The following is a 14,924-nucleotide window of genomic DNA, read 5'->3' as shown; positions in this document are numbered from 1 at the left end:
CTAAGACACTTCTACAGCATTATGTAGTGTGGTCTTTGCATTTCAGGAAAACGTTCATTTAACCTGCATTAAATGGATCCTTCTTAACATGTATGATATGCAGAAACAAAAGGGCATTCTGAGATAAAACTTTGTATAATGCTAGCCTATGACAAGTGTTAAGTTGAGCCCAGCTGAGGGTTAGAGATACTTTAAAATGACTGAACTTGCTAAGGGAAAGTTGAGAAACTGCTCCATACTTAAATACATTTTTTTTCTTGTAGTGGTAATGCTCCTGTCCATAAGAACTTTAAAATACTGCAGATGATATTACGCCCACCTGAGTCAACTAGGAAAAACACTCTAATGTCGCTTCTCCAGGCTCTGCCTACAGAGTAAAAGTTCCCTAATCAATCCACTCCAGAAAAAAGTCGGGGCGGGATTATAGTTTGATAAATCCATTTAGCATTTGCAAGCAGCAACGTTTTGTACAGATCTGTCTTATTCTTGTTTTGAGTGGGAAAATGATGTTCACTTAATATTTCCAGCAGCCCCGTAGTTGCTAAGATTATCATGCTTGATACAACCCAGATAACTTTGATAATTAAGCAGTATACAAACAGTTTAAATAAATAAAATACTTAATCCAAGATGACAAAAGAATTGGTTTAAGCAACTGAGAAACGAAGTCATTTGTTCCATTGAGGCTGTCTATCAGCTTCATGGTCTCTTATGGTAGCTGAAGTAAAATATTTAGGTCAGCAGAACTTATGAAAAGTACAGATTTTAAATCTGAGTGTGCAAAATTTCCCCAAATCCCCTGCAGCAGATGTTGTACATGTGCAAAGTGTGTGTAGTTCTTCAGGCCTCTTGTTTAACATAATCAACTTTCATTGTGTTAAATGTGCTGTGTTTTTAAGCACTGAAAATGTTTGTTTTGATTAGAATTACTTTGTGCTCACCCAAAACATCCATTATGCACTTCATAGAATCATAGAATTTTAGAGTTGGAAGGGACCCCGAGGGTCATCTGGACCAACCCCCTGCAATGCCCAATGTGGGGCTCAAACTCACAAACCCTGACATTAAGAGTCTCACGCTTTTACCAACTGAGCTATCCACAAGAAGTGGCAAGCTTTTTCAGAAGTAAACTTCACTGCATATTTCAAAATCCATCCCAATGAGTTGCTAGAATATTCCCCTTAAAAAACTACTTTGTAGAATTTTAGTACCTCAATCAAGACTTTGGAAAGTCACAAAGTAGGAAAGGAAATAAACTTTTTGGGTTCAAATATTTGTGTATGCAGACTTCTGACTTACATAGAACTCTTCACCAGACGATCTAAAACATTATTTTTCAATATCTGTTTGTATAGGAGTATAAACCCCATAGAAATGATGTTACATAACTGAACATCAGGAAGAATGGAGAGGTATCCAAGTACTGGTTATATAGAACTAAGTGGTTGACATACATTTCACCCAGACTTGGAAATAAAAATTTGTTCCTCTAGCAAATTGGCTATTAGAGGTTGATAGTAAACTGCCTTTTCACTCTCTGGAAGTAATGTGCCAACTGAAGTATAATAAATAAAGTGGGAGGGAAAGCTTGAGAGCCTGTAAGCAGGAAGTTGATGCCCATGTTTTGACCTTGCCATGCTACAGAGTGGGATTTTTTTCATTTTGCCATGTCTTGCTGCTGCTTGCTGTCATACACACATGCGCCTGTTAGTTGCTCAAATTTAACTCATGGGTTGGTTGGTTTTTCCATTTTAAACTCTACCTTAGAATTTGAGTAGGTTTGCACATTAGTCGTGTCTGCTACATTTAAAATTGACTGAGATCCAAATCGGCATGCACATAGCTGGGCTTTTTTAACCATCATCCCTCATACCACTGTAGGCACTCCCTCCATTCCCTGAAAAGCCACTCTGTAGGGTGAGATGCAGAATTAGCACCTGTGCAGGGGTGCCTGGAGAATTTTTGGGTGTCTGTTTTTTTAAAAGAAGAGGAAAGTAGTCTCCTAAGAAATTCAAAAAAGCATTATTTTGTTCCACCATGACTCCAAATAAAAATTGGCCTCACTGCTATGACAATGGTAGGTGGCACTTAGAGACTAACAACATCTATTGAAGGTTAGTAGTGTTCAGTGTAGATGGAGCTGTTTGGGGTGGTTTTGATTGGAGCTGGATAAGTTCCTGAATGGTTTTTGTTGGAACGTGTCAGCTTGTCTGAATGTTTTCTCGTCATTGTGTCTTGCCTGCTTGCTGTTCAGTGTACAAAAAAAATGCACAAATTAAATCCTTGCTATTCCCTACATTTTTGGTGGTTGAAAGGGAGGAGCTTGCTGTAATAGAAAACTGGTTTTTAATTAACAGTGGGGGAGGGGAGAAATAAACAAGGCAACCTCTTTGGATGTTTTCTCTCTGGTGCAAGAGGTAACTCACATACAGCTGCTGTAAACTGTGTTCTTAAACTGATCAGTGATCACTTCCATACTTATTGAAGAGCTAAATAATTTTTCTCTGCTAATGAAAAGTAAATGCAGGCCTATTGCTGATGAAAGGTATTAAGCCAAAAGCACTTGGGTTTTTTGGGATGAATTTTCATGCCTTATTTGCCATTAATTTTGTTACTTTAAAACAAAAAACCTTAAAGTGCATATTTTTTTCTGTCAACTGTGAGCAAATTCCCCTTTTGCCTTTAACAGCAAAACAGTGCATTAAGCAGTCAGTTGCTGCAGAATTGCACATCGAGACCTTTGTAAAACAGTAATGTACCCAGGCGAAAGGGGGGGAAACTTGTGCCAGATGTGTATGCAACTTTCAGTAGCTGCCAAATGTGCCTTTTAAAAAAATATGGGTTCTTTTTTTTCTGAAACACGGTAGATTCTCTTGTTGGTCACATTTCTTATTTGGCCTATTTAGAAACCAAACTTTCTGTTTCTCTATGTACAGGTTTGTGTTTTTGATGAATTCTAATAATTTGTATATTTAAAACGTATTGCCTTTTGTTTAATGGCATGGATACTTTGCTAAAATGGTTGAGAAGCTATGGCAGTCCAATCCAGGTGCGTTAAGGTTGAAGTGGTGATATCCTAAACTGGCAAATCTTCTGGGCCTATGTGTGTACCTAATCATGTCTGTAGGTCAGCTTTGTATGCTATGTCTGCAATGGTATTCAGATTGCATTTAAAGTGAAAATTAATAGTGGCTGTTACTTTTTGGCATTCAAGAGATCTGTTCATAAAAAATAAAAATGCCTTACATATCCTATAAGTGTTTATCCTTGTATATGTAAAAACTTAGGTCTGTGAGCCTGCTGCATTATTTTAATTTTGTTCCGTGTAGTGTTGTCCTATAAAGATCACACACAGTTGAGTATCTGGGTACCACGCAAAGGTGCAGATGCACTCCTAACACAGAAAGCAAATAAATTTACCACTGCAGAATAATTAAGTGCGTAGGATGAGCTAAAGTTATACCATGCTATGCATGGTATGTCTTGACAGTGTGGTTGCATTCTTCAGTAGTCTCGCTCCATCTGACCTCCAACTTTTTGCTAAACTGCGTATTTTGCTACGTTGCTGTTGCAGTAACTTTTTATACTTAAACAATTGAGGTTAGATAGGTCTGCAGGAAGAATGGATTTTCCTGGACATTTAAGCAATTTCTGCCCGGACACTGTTTTGAACTGCCAAATCCCGGCAATGTCTGGGAAATTCCAGATGTATGGCAATTCTGGTACCGGTATTTATCTGAAATACTTGAATACTTAACAGTGTCTACATATGGAGATTCCTCCCACCACCACCCCAGTTATGATTTAGTCTCTTGTAGGCAACACAGCAGAAAATTACTTGCAGTTGTGTCAGGGACTCAGCGGGAGCGCAGGGAGGAGAGGAGATGGAAAGCGAGGGGGAGCAATCCGAGGGCAGCGTAGGAGAATATGACAGCAGCCCGATAGATTCCATGAGCCTCTCCAGCGAATCGGAAGATTCACAGAAGGGGGCGCCGATGGGCAGGGCAAGGGGCGACCCAAGGGGGACACCCCAGAAGCAAGGGGCCAGCGGGGACTCCCAGAGCAGCAGTTGGAAGTCAGGACCAGCTTCCCCACCAGAGCGTAGTGGGGGGGAGGAGTCCCAGGTGTCAGAGCCCACATATGCACCACCAGCGAGAGAAGATGAGTCAGGGTTGACCACGCCTCCATCGGAGAGCGAGTTAACGGTTAAGAGGAAAGTTGCAGGCTGGGCGCGCGCGCCAAGTTCAAAGGTACAGGCGAGCGGCACAGAAGGTAGCCCGGATAGGGAACCAGGTCCTAAAGCCCGCCGGAAGGAGGGGCAAGAATCGTCAGGGTCAGCGTCAGAGGAGTCCAGGAAGGATGAGACCCTAGCGGGCAGGAGGGCCCAGAGGAGAAAGGAACTTAGGAAGAGGTGGAGCAAAGCGAGAGTCTTAAACTGGTGTGGAGGGGGAGGAGACTCAGACAGGACTTCGCCGGTCTAAGGTCGGGACGTAGAGCTGCACGCTGCGGCTTTAAAATGGAGACTGAATCTCAATAAAGACTTTTGTACATAACTACAGCCTAGCGTTGGTCCTCTGTGAGCTGGGACCTGGAGGCAGCTCTGACAAGTTGGTTTTAATAATAGTGGAAGGATAATCCTTTGTACATCCAGTCTCCTGAAATGGCCTGTTTGGTTTTGGACGTGTAAGAAAATACACCTTAGAAATAGCCATTTTCAAATATCTAAAAGGTTGTCACATGGAGGATGGAGCAAGCTTGTTTAGATGACCCTTGAGTCCCTTCCAACTCTACAATTCAATGAGAAAGCGTGATTACCAGTTTATTGATTAATCTGGTACTTGTTACTGCTTTCCTTGGTCAGTTGCACACACTTATCTTCCTAAACATCTGCAAGGGATATGAAGCCTTTGGACTGTTTCCAATAGATACTTGTATACCTGTAACATAGGAAATTGACAGAAGCTTTTCTTCTTCTCAACTGCTCTTAGACCTGGCTGTAAATCAGGAGTATAACCAAGAATATATAAATTGTAGCACGAGAAGCAACTTTTAGGCTCGCGTTGGGATGCTCAGCAGCGCTTGTTCAAGGTACAGTATTTGTATTCTCAAGCAATACCCTTGGTCTGAATAATACAGCAAAGTTTATTTGAAACAAAATAAATACATGCCTAGACTATTAAGAAACCAGTCAACTTCTCCTGGAGTTCCTCTCCCTCTTCTGAATATTCCCCACCACTTTTTAAATAAAATTGATTCTTCTGTGACGTCTGTTTAGAAATTCAGATTCCACTGTAGCACCACTTTATATTTTTGGAGAAAGAACAGTGGAAGATCTGTTCTTTCAGCATCAATCCAACTGTATTTTAAAACAACAACAAGGTTGCATCATTAAAACAGACTAAGTTGTAAATCAGTTATTGCATGAACTATACACACACTTACTTCCTGGCTACTCTTAAATCTGAGCCGTCCTAGAGATGGCAGCCAGATCCATCTAGGACCATGCAAAGATGTTTCCACATTTTGCTAGCTAATTAAAATGGTTGGGGTGGGTGGGTGGGTTGTAAAATGATGTAGGAGTTCTTTATAGGTCCCTGTGTCCCACTTCTGGACTAGATGGTTCGTGCTCACCTCCATGATGTCTACTAGGGATGGTCACCTGACATCCCAAAACACATCAGTATACAGCGGTACCTTGGTTCTCAAATGCCAAAAACCTGGAAGTAAATGTTCCAGTTTTTGAACATTTTTTGGAAGTCAAACATCCAATGCAGTTGTTGGCTATTGTTTCAGGGGCACCTGCACCAATCAGAAGCTGCGCCTTGGTTTTGAACATTTTGGAAGTCAAACGGATTTCTGGAATGCATTAAGTTTGGCGCTTTTGTTTTTGCTATTTCTTTTGCGTTTTTGTTTTTGAGGCTTGTTCGGTTAATTTGTTTTTGTCACTGTGTGGAACCCAGTTCAGCTACTGACTGACTGACTGACTGACTGATTGATTGATTGATTGATTGATTGATTGATTGTGTGACTGCAGAAATGGATAAAAGCAATACAAACAATGACTATTCTCAATGCAGTTAAGAAAAAAATTAATTTTAATTTTTATCCTCTACAATACTGTTTTATTTATTTTAGTACAGTACATATTGCTTTCATTTTCTAGATCAATGGTCTTGTTAGATAGTAAAATTCATGTTAAATTGCTGTTTTAGGGTTTTTAAAAGTCTGGTACGGATTGATCCATTTTTCATTACTTTCTATAGGAAAGCGTGCCTTGCTTTTGGAACGGACTAAGTTTGAGAACCAAGGTACCACTGTACAGCCCTTATATCCTGCCTAATTATAATAAACATGTAGCAAAAGTGAAATAGCACACGTCTGGACTTTGTACGTAGAATGTCCTGATAAGAGATTCAGAAATATTGTGACATATACATCAATGACATCATACTACAATCTTCCATAACTGCGAGGCCCTTATTGCTTGATGGCAGCAATAAGTTAACAGTTGCGTGAGTGGCAAAATACCGTATTTTCCAGTGTATAAGACTAGGTTTTTCCCCTAATAAATTATGTCAAAAATTAGGGGGCATCTTATACACGGATAGTGCTGGGGCCATTTTCTTAAGTCTGAGTCCCCCAAAATAGGGGATGTCTTATACATGGGGGCGTCTTATAGACGGAAAAATACGGTAAGCTTCTGACCCCCCGAGTCAGGATAAAATACTAGTTCCTAAAAAATTCAGGAGTTGGTTGTTTCTTCTTTTCAAGTGCCAAAAGGCTGGTGTATTAATTTTAAAATAAGCTAATTTTAAAATCAGGTGTGTGTTTCATTTCTTTTTGAACAGCTTGCGGAAGGAACTGCGCAATCTCCCTTTCTGTTCTTGCCTTGGAGTGTGGCTGCTGAAAGAGGTTTGCTCATTGTCATCCCTATGAGAAAATCTGCTGTTGTCTTCTAAATGCATCTCCTGAAATGAAAAAAACAAGAATTTCACAAAGTTGTCCCGCAAAAAATATAAATGGCATTAAACAAATACAGATATAACAAACCCTTGTTTACAAGCCCCCATGCCTAAAAGTAGAATGACAAGGCCTTTGCACACTTGTCCTTATTTTCAGGTCTGTTTTGCATGGAGTGCTTCAAAAAAGTTTCATGTATTTCTTACAACTGCTCCCTTTCTTTTCCCCATGCAAATTGGTACTTCCATTAGCCTCGACAACTACAGGGATGCAGGCACTAACTGTTTCATGAAAACTGGATGCTGAGAGACTGCTTCGCTCCAGAGCTATTTATATAGTACCTAAAAGTCAGTGTCTGCATTCAGTATGTCACAACTCAAACATGGCCCCAAAGGCACGGCTATGTAACCAGAGACAGTTTTGCACCACAATGGCTCCAATTGGACTGGGGATTCAAAGCATAGCTTTCAACTTTCAGATCTGAAAATAAGGGATCAGCAGCCTCACCTGTCCCGGGAGGATATTTAACAATCCAGGATAGCAGCGGGAAACTGCGCTGGAATAAGGGAATTTCCCGCAAAAAAAGAGGAAAAGTTGACAGCTATGATTCAAAGTAGGCTACACTATGGGGTAATGTATGCTGTGGGGCAGCCTGCTCTATGTTCACATTTTGTTCACAGTAAGAAAGTGGGCTGCTGAGATTTGTAATTTTTCCAGCTTTTCAACCCTGACTTCAAATGTAACAGTTTAAATAAACCATACACCGAGAAATCCACCTGCATCAAATATCTCTAATACTTTGGTGGACTCTCCTGCATTGGAGTTTTCGAAGCAGAGCTATGCGACCCCAGCGCTAACCTTTGGAAGACATCTGAAAGCAGCTCTGTACAGTATCGCGAAGTTTTTGAATGTTTATTTTTTTATATATGTTGGAAGCTGCCCAGAGTAGCTGGGGCATCCCAGTCTGTTGGACAGCGTATAAATAATAAAATTATCATCATCATCATCATCATTATTAAATAGGATAACCCTATTTTCATTGGAGAACTGTTGGAGGGTATGTTAAGCTGCCTTGAGTCCCTTTCAGGGAAAAAGGTGGGGCATTAATTAATGATAATTGTTATGTACTGAAGTTCCCACCCTGGGCCAGCAGGGGGATACTGTAGATAGTTTTCACTCAGGTCCACATATGCAAATAAGGGATTGAAAGTGACGTTCAGTGATTGGATAGTTACAGAAAGTGTTACAGTTGCGTTGTATAAGCAGGCTGACTGAACCCTTTGGTTCAGTTCTGTTCTGGCCTCTGAATAAACAAGAGCTGTTTGAAGAATCGCTGTGTTGTCTGATATGTTCACCCACAACTTAACAATAATGATAATGATAGGGGACATTCAGGTCACAGGTCTAACCCCTAGCTGTCAACTTTTCCCTTTTCTTGCGAGGAATCCTATTTGGAATAAGGGAATTTCCCTTTAAAAAAGGGAAATACTGACAGCTATGGTCTAACCCCCGCACTCAAGTGTGCCAGCTTGGCCCCACAATGGTGGGAGACCGGGGCCATGGGTGCCATACAGCGTGCCTGGCCCTGGCATCGAAATTTGAATTTTCATGAATTTTGTGGGTACTCGGGGGACACCCAGGGCCCGCCCTCGCTCCTCCTCCTCCTCCCCCGTCGCTTAGACCCTGGCTAGGAAGCGCCTTTGCCCTTGCCTTTTGCTCTCCTTACTTCCAGAAAGCTGGGCTGGTCGCCCGCTCCTCTCGGCGGCGGGAAGTGGTGCCGCTGGGAGCTCCGGGAGGCGGCGGAGGGGGCGCCGTGGGCCGGGAAGCCCCTCTCCGTCGGGGCCGGCAGGCGGCTGCCGCTGCTGCTGCGGGTGCTGTACAGCCTGGTGCTGGCGATGCCTTCGGAGCCGCCGCCGCCGCCGCTGCTGCTGCGCGGGAACTCCTTGAGCGAGCGGCTCAGCTGCTTGCCTTTGCTGCGGAAAAGCTCGCGCTTGTAGGTGCCGCTGGCCGGCGGCGGCGCCGCGCTCTTGGGCAGCGGCTGCAGCGTGCGCTCCGTCCTGCCGGGCTCGCTGGTGAAGTGGACGGGCCTCAGGAAGCAGATGTCGATGCTGGACTCGGACGAGGCCGGCGAGCACGCCTCGAAGGCGGGCAGGTTCCGCAGCGGCTCCACCTCCTCGTAAGGGTCTCCTCGGTACTCGAAGCCCTCGTAGTCCGGCGCGAAGCCGGAGCTGTCCTGCAGGAGGTCGGCCGCCGATGCCCGCCGACGGGGCCGCTCGCGGTTGCCGTCGGGGCCCGTCGAGGCAGGGGCGCTGCTGCCGTACTCCAGGTCCGGGAGGGCGTGCAGGGAGGCGGCCAGAGTTTTCAGGTCGTGCTCGCTGAGCTGAGAGGGCGCCAGGCCGGGCTCGGGCCGCCGCCCGTCCGTTTCCCACTCGCAAGGGGAAGCTCCTTGCAGGCCCTCCAGGCCGCATTGCTGGGCGCTCGCTTTCATGTGGGACCTCGAGTGCCTTGGAAGGGAGACCAAACCAGTGTCGGATTTACCTATAAGCTAAACATGCTATAGCTTAGGGCCCCACTCTCTTGGGGGCCCCCAAAAAAATTAAAGGAAAAAAACAACTGGGTGTACATTTCCAAAATATCAGATAAAAAACAAATAAAATACAGTGGTACTTCTGGATGCGAACGGGATTTGTTCCGGAGTCCCGTTTGCATCCTGAAGTGAACACAACGCGCATGTGCACGGGTCGTGATTCGTCGCTTCCGTGCATGCACGTGACGTCATTGGGAGCGTCTGCACATGCACAAGTGGCAAAAACCGGAAGTAACGTGCTCCATTACTTCCAGGTCGCCACGGAGCGCAACCCGAAAAGGCTTAACCTGAAGCGCCTACGACCCGAGGTATGAATGTAAAACCTACATACAGCAACCGTGTTTTGTGTTGTGTAGACTCCTATGGTATAAGTAATAAGCCTGCTAGCCTGCTCCCTAAAATATCACTGGTTTGTTCATTTCTATATATAGGGTGCCTACACTCTGCATGGACTGGTTCCATGGCAACATGTGCAAATGGCTTTAGATATCTATTAGGTCCATAAATTACCATATAGCATATATTCAACACAAAAAACAGTGGCAATTTGTTGTTGGCAAAGGACAGCTGGACATATAAAGGGCCCCGTTACCTTCAGTAGCTTAGGGCCTCATCAAATCTAAATCCGGCTCTAGACCAAACAAGCTTTTGAGGAAAGTTTGGAGTGGAAACGCACCAGGTAGCCCCAGTTTTGGGGTTGAGAGCTTGCCCTATTTTATACACTTGGCTGCATCGCGAAAGACAACGTCGCAGCAGTTTGCAAGCGACATAGAACAATATGGGAGCACCCTAGTTGTCAAGTGGTTTACAGGTAACTAAGCAAGAACCCCAACATTCTGGTCTTCAATGTTATGGGTGAGCGCCAATGTTAGTCATCCTCAGAGCAGACCCTTTGATTTCAGTGTGTCTACTCTCAAGTCCATCCTTAATCTGGCTCTATCCAAAGCGCTTCTCAGCACTGCCAGACTAAACCTCCCTTGCACTCTGCCAGCCTTCGGCACTTCACAACAGGGGAACAAACCTCCCCCCCCCAAAAAAAAACCACCCCACATTTCTGGCTATTCCTTTTATGAATAGTTTTGGATAGGTGCCTACCCCAGCCTGAGCTATTACAGCTACGAAGAGAAGTGGATGCAGTAATCATTAAATACATACGATTCTGCTGAAATTATGCAAAACAATAAAGAAGAGAGGAGTCCTAAAAGTGACCAACAGCCAACTAAGGGAACTGGTAAGTGCCCTTCCACGGCTGCGGGTAGGAAGGGAACTTATGCTGTCAGAGCTGCCCTGCCTCACTCACCGAAAGACCCACAACCACAGGCAATGGTTGTCTGGCCAGCAGTTGTTAAGGGCAGTGGAGAATCTTTAGGATCCAAAGCCCTCTGGTTCCTCCTCCCTTGCAAAATGCACCCTCAGTTATTCCAGCCCTGGTGTACTGACTGCAATGGGAAAGGGAATGGGAAGGAAAGGAGCAAAAGGCCTGGAGCAAAAAGCTGCCCCCCCCCCCACACACACACAGAGCGAGCCAGCTGGGCTTAGGAAGCGCCAGTAATTCTGCCATGGAACCTTTCCATCCTGCAATAGGGTCACTCAGATGCTACTGGAATGCTCTGTGAGCCAGTGTGGTGTAGCGACCAACAGTGTTGGGCTAGGACTGTGGGAAACCTGGGTTCAAATCCCTTCTTGGGCCATTTGCAGAATCTCAGCCAAATCTAAGGATAAAATATGGGGAGGGGAACCATGCACCACCACCAACACGAGCTCTTTGAAGGAAAGGTGGGGTATCAGTGTAATAATTATGAGAGCATTGCACTCACATGGCCGTTGTTCCAGAAGTCGGGGCTGACGGGAACAGCTGCATGGCCTCTTCAGAGTGGATTCCACTGTCGCGGATGGAAGTAGCGCTAAGCGTTGGAGACACATCTTGGCCGGCGCTGGCGCATAGAGAAGCTAGACCTTTGTATAACTTTCCGAAGGAAGATCTAGCGGAATCAAGATATAATACCACTATCAGTCAGACCATGAGGACCAGCTTTTACAAATGGAAGCCTGTTATTCCCACATTCATTGCAGCAGTGGATCATTTCAGTCATACTTGCGCTGTATTGTTTCTACAGCTTTGTGATGTCATTCCACAAATTTGGTTTGGGGCACACATTCAGCTTGTGAGAACTTCATTTTTCATTGACTGATTAGAAACATGTTCCTAGGCCTCATGGCTATGGAGTTACATTTTTTAAAAGCCAAAAATCTGAAGCACTAGGGATAACAATTCACTTGAGGAAATAAATTGTTTGCATTTTATGCACATCTTTACTTACAATACATAAAGACTTTAAAACTTTCACAGAACTTCAGTGTATACTGAAGGACTGAACAGCTGAGAGGCAGTTAATTAGCTGCTCCCTCAGTCCATTTCAAAGGGTCATTATACCTCCTATATGCGTATATGTTTCAAGCCGAAGAAATATACTGCTTTCTGAGGGTGGCCAAAAACAAACAAACCTCCGCCTGCCTCATAGAAGTTAATGGAAAGCTAGATTTGTGCTTAAAACAGCTTTTAAGGCACTGAGAAAGGCGCAAGAAGCAACTTCAAGGAACAGACTCATTCTGGTGTTGAAAGTTTGTTCTGAAAGTCACAGGCCATGTGTTCCTCAAGGAATAAACAGGGACAGAAAGTGTCACTGGCTGATGAACCTCTATGTTCCCAAGCCTGTGATTCGCACATCATGCTCATGCAAGGAGGGGCAGTTGCAAGGGAGAATGAGCGGAAACAAGGTCCAACCATTCTCTTCACGTGGTCCCACCCATCCAGGCCATTTCTGACATCTCTCAATCTCTCTCACATACACCCCTGGACTCCACACCAGAAGTGATCCATAGCTGAGGGATAAATGATCAGGGAGGGAGGGTGGACACATACTCCAACTTTTCTTACAGCAGAACTTGGCTCTTCTTTGCCTGTACCTAATCAAAATAGAAGGAAGCAGCCCCTTTTCACTCACTTTCTCAGCTTCTTCCGCTTCTGTATCAGCAGGTCTTCGTTGCACTGGAAAAGAAGGCTGTGGTGCGAGATGAACACTCGCAGGCGCTGTACACTAACCAGAAGGAGGTAGTAATCGGGGTGCTCTTGCTCCGTGTACTTCAGGATATTCTGGCGCAAAAGGAGGAGAGCCACACTGAATCACATCCTCCTCTCTGCCCATTTAGTAAAACAGCATGAAACATCCTGAATGCTCTACACCAGGGCCTATGCATGACCGTACAAAGGGTGCTGCAGTACCTTGGAAGGTTCTAATCATTGACTCATCCTTGTCACTAGGGAGTGCCTTCTACCAGCTTCAGCTGGTGCACCAGATGTGGCCATTTGTGAACAGAGATAATGTGGCCACAATCGTCCATGCCCTGGTAACCTCAATATTTTAGCACTGAAATGCACTCTACGTGGGGTTGCCTTTGAAGTTATTCCCAAAGTTGTGGTTAGTAAAAACAACAACAACTGTTCTAAGACCGCTGTGCAGAGCTCACTGTCATCATTGTTTATAGTCGAAACAAAATTTAAAAAGTTCCTTCCGGTAGCACCTTAGAGACCAACTAAGTTTGTTATTGGTATGAGCTATTGGTATCTGAAGAAGTGTGCATGCACACAAAAGCTCATACCAATAACAAACTTAGTTGGTCTCTAAGGTGCTACCGGAAGGATTTTTTTTTATTTTGTTTTGACTATGGCAGACCAACACGGCTACCTACCTGTAACTAGAATCGTTTATAGTGTTAGGCAGGTTGGAGAACTTGAATGAAAACTGAAATATGTTGCTGGTGTTTGCACCCATATCCAGAATGGAAATACAGCAAATACATTCGGCATGCACTATTGTTGTTGTGTTCAGTCTCCAAACAATATATAATTTAATATTTTCTTTTTAAAAATGCATTGTACTTCCTTTGCATTATATAACAATAGCAGAATAAATTAAGTACGTAATTATGTTAAATTTTGCCAAAGTGGAAATTAGATTAATAACATAGTTAACATAGCTTTTTTGTCAGAAGCCAAGCTGTAGCAGAACAGAAACAGCACTGCAATGCAATGGTTCTGGAGCAGAATAAGAAACTGATGTCTTATATTTCTAAGACTGATCCTCATTAGATCTTACCTGTAAATGAAGGAGGTATTCAGGAACACGCTGGACAATATGAAAGAAGAATATGTAAATATCAGACTTAATTTCTTCCTCAATCTGTCGGCAGGAGAAGATAAAGAAGAAAAGATCATTTGTACTGAAATGTTTATATACCACCATTTATAAGAACATCTCAAGGCAGTTTACAATAAAATCCATTTAAAATCCAATAAACAAACATTAAAATAGATTCAGCAGCATAAATATAGTCCAGAGTGAAACACAGGGGTAAGAGCGCTTAAGTCAGTTAATCTCACAGCTTGGTCTCCAACTAATGTGTCCTGTCAGCGCAAAGAAGTGAAGAGGGAAGGACCCTCTTACAGAATCTGTATGGGTCTGGATCAACATGACTTAAAAACCTGCTCAACGCACACAGATGTGACAGTAGTTCAAGACGCACCCAAACTCACCTCCTTCACAATCACCACATGGATCAGCGAAATGCACTCAGGCAAGTCTCTCAAGCAAGCAACATAATAATCCAAAAATCCGTTCTGAAAAGCAAATGAGAAACATCTCTTGAGAATCCTTATGTGTGTGACAGACATACGGGCCCCCTGATTCCACCTGACTCTGTTTGATAAACACGGACCAAGGCAGCGATTCAGCACCGAAATGCCCCGAGGCAAAATCATGGATCTTTTCCACAAAAGGTGGAAATGCTTCAGTATTAACCTGTCTCCCCCCCCCTCCAAAAAGCATCTAAAAACAACTGCAAGAGATAATATAGAATCCACATTTCTCTGACTCAGTAAGTGCCACCTGACCTGTTGGACACCTCAACATTAGGCTCTAAAGTTAGAAGCTTGTTCAGGGGGAAAGTAGATTAGATATGATATGATAATGTAATGTGCTTAGTTCTTGAGGGAGGGGCAGCATACATGTACAATTCATTCCGCTGTTCCAAAATGGCCCAATTATTGTACTTCAACAATGCATTCCTCTCCTGCCCCCAATTTTTTTCCCTCACACATGTACCTCATCGTTGGTTAGCTTAAGAAAGATGTCTCCCAGGATTCCTTGGCGCGGCCAGCTCAACACTCTCTCCTGCAGGGCATGAAGTAAGTCCACATGCTGCTGGACCAAGTATCGAAGAGAATTGGGGACAAAACTGCAACCAGGAAACAGCGGGAATGGCATTTTGAAGAGCCATTAACAAACAGAAGAAATGCACTTAAAAACACTACCCAGCC

The 14,924-nt window shown here is 43.8% G+C and overlaps 1 protein-coding gene across 5 annotated transcripts in view; it reads right to left on the bottom strand.

Moving 5' to 3' along the window:
• Positions 1 to 5,124: 5,124 nt before the first annotated feature.
• Positions 5,125 to 14,924, bottom strand: part of ARHGEF33 (Rho guanine nucleotide exchange factor 33) — a 28,297-nt gene continuing 18,497 nt past the window's right edge. For 4 of the 5 annotated variants that reach the window (XM_079968599.1, XM_079968596.1, XM_079968597.1 and 1 more), the window contains 7 exons: positions 14,710 to 14,842; positions 14,142 to 14,225; positions 13,705 to 13,788; positions 12,553 to 12,701; positions 11,365 to 11,529; positions 8,687 to 9,464; positions 5,125 to 6,968 (listed from right to left, as the gene is read on the bottom strand). In XM_079968599.1, coding sequence (XP_079824725.1) covers positions 6,831 to 6,968; positions 8,687 to 9,464; positions 11,365 to 11,529; positions 12,553 to 12,701; positions 13,705 to 13,788; positions 14,142 to 14,225; positions 14,710 to 14,842 — 1,531 coding nt within the window. In that variant the 3' untranslated portion in view covers positions 5,125 to 6,830. Of the gene's footprint in view, positions 6,969 to 8,670; positions 9,465 to 11,364; positions 11,530 to 12,552; positions 12,702 to 13,704; positions 13,789 to 14,141; positions 14,226 to 14,709; positions 14,843 to 14,924 lie in introns of all 5 variants that reach the window. The other variant, XM_079968598.1, reaches the window with a different exon arrangement.

Source organism: Podarcis cretensis, assembly GCF_951804945.1.
Source record: "Podarcis cretensis genome assembly, chromosome: 3".
Taxonomy (NCBI): Eukaryota; Metazoa; Chordata; class Lepidosauria; order Squamata; family Lacertidae; genus Podarcis; species Podarcis cretensis.
This window is presented reverse-complemented; position numbering and strand designations above follow the sequence as displayed.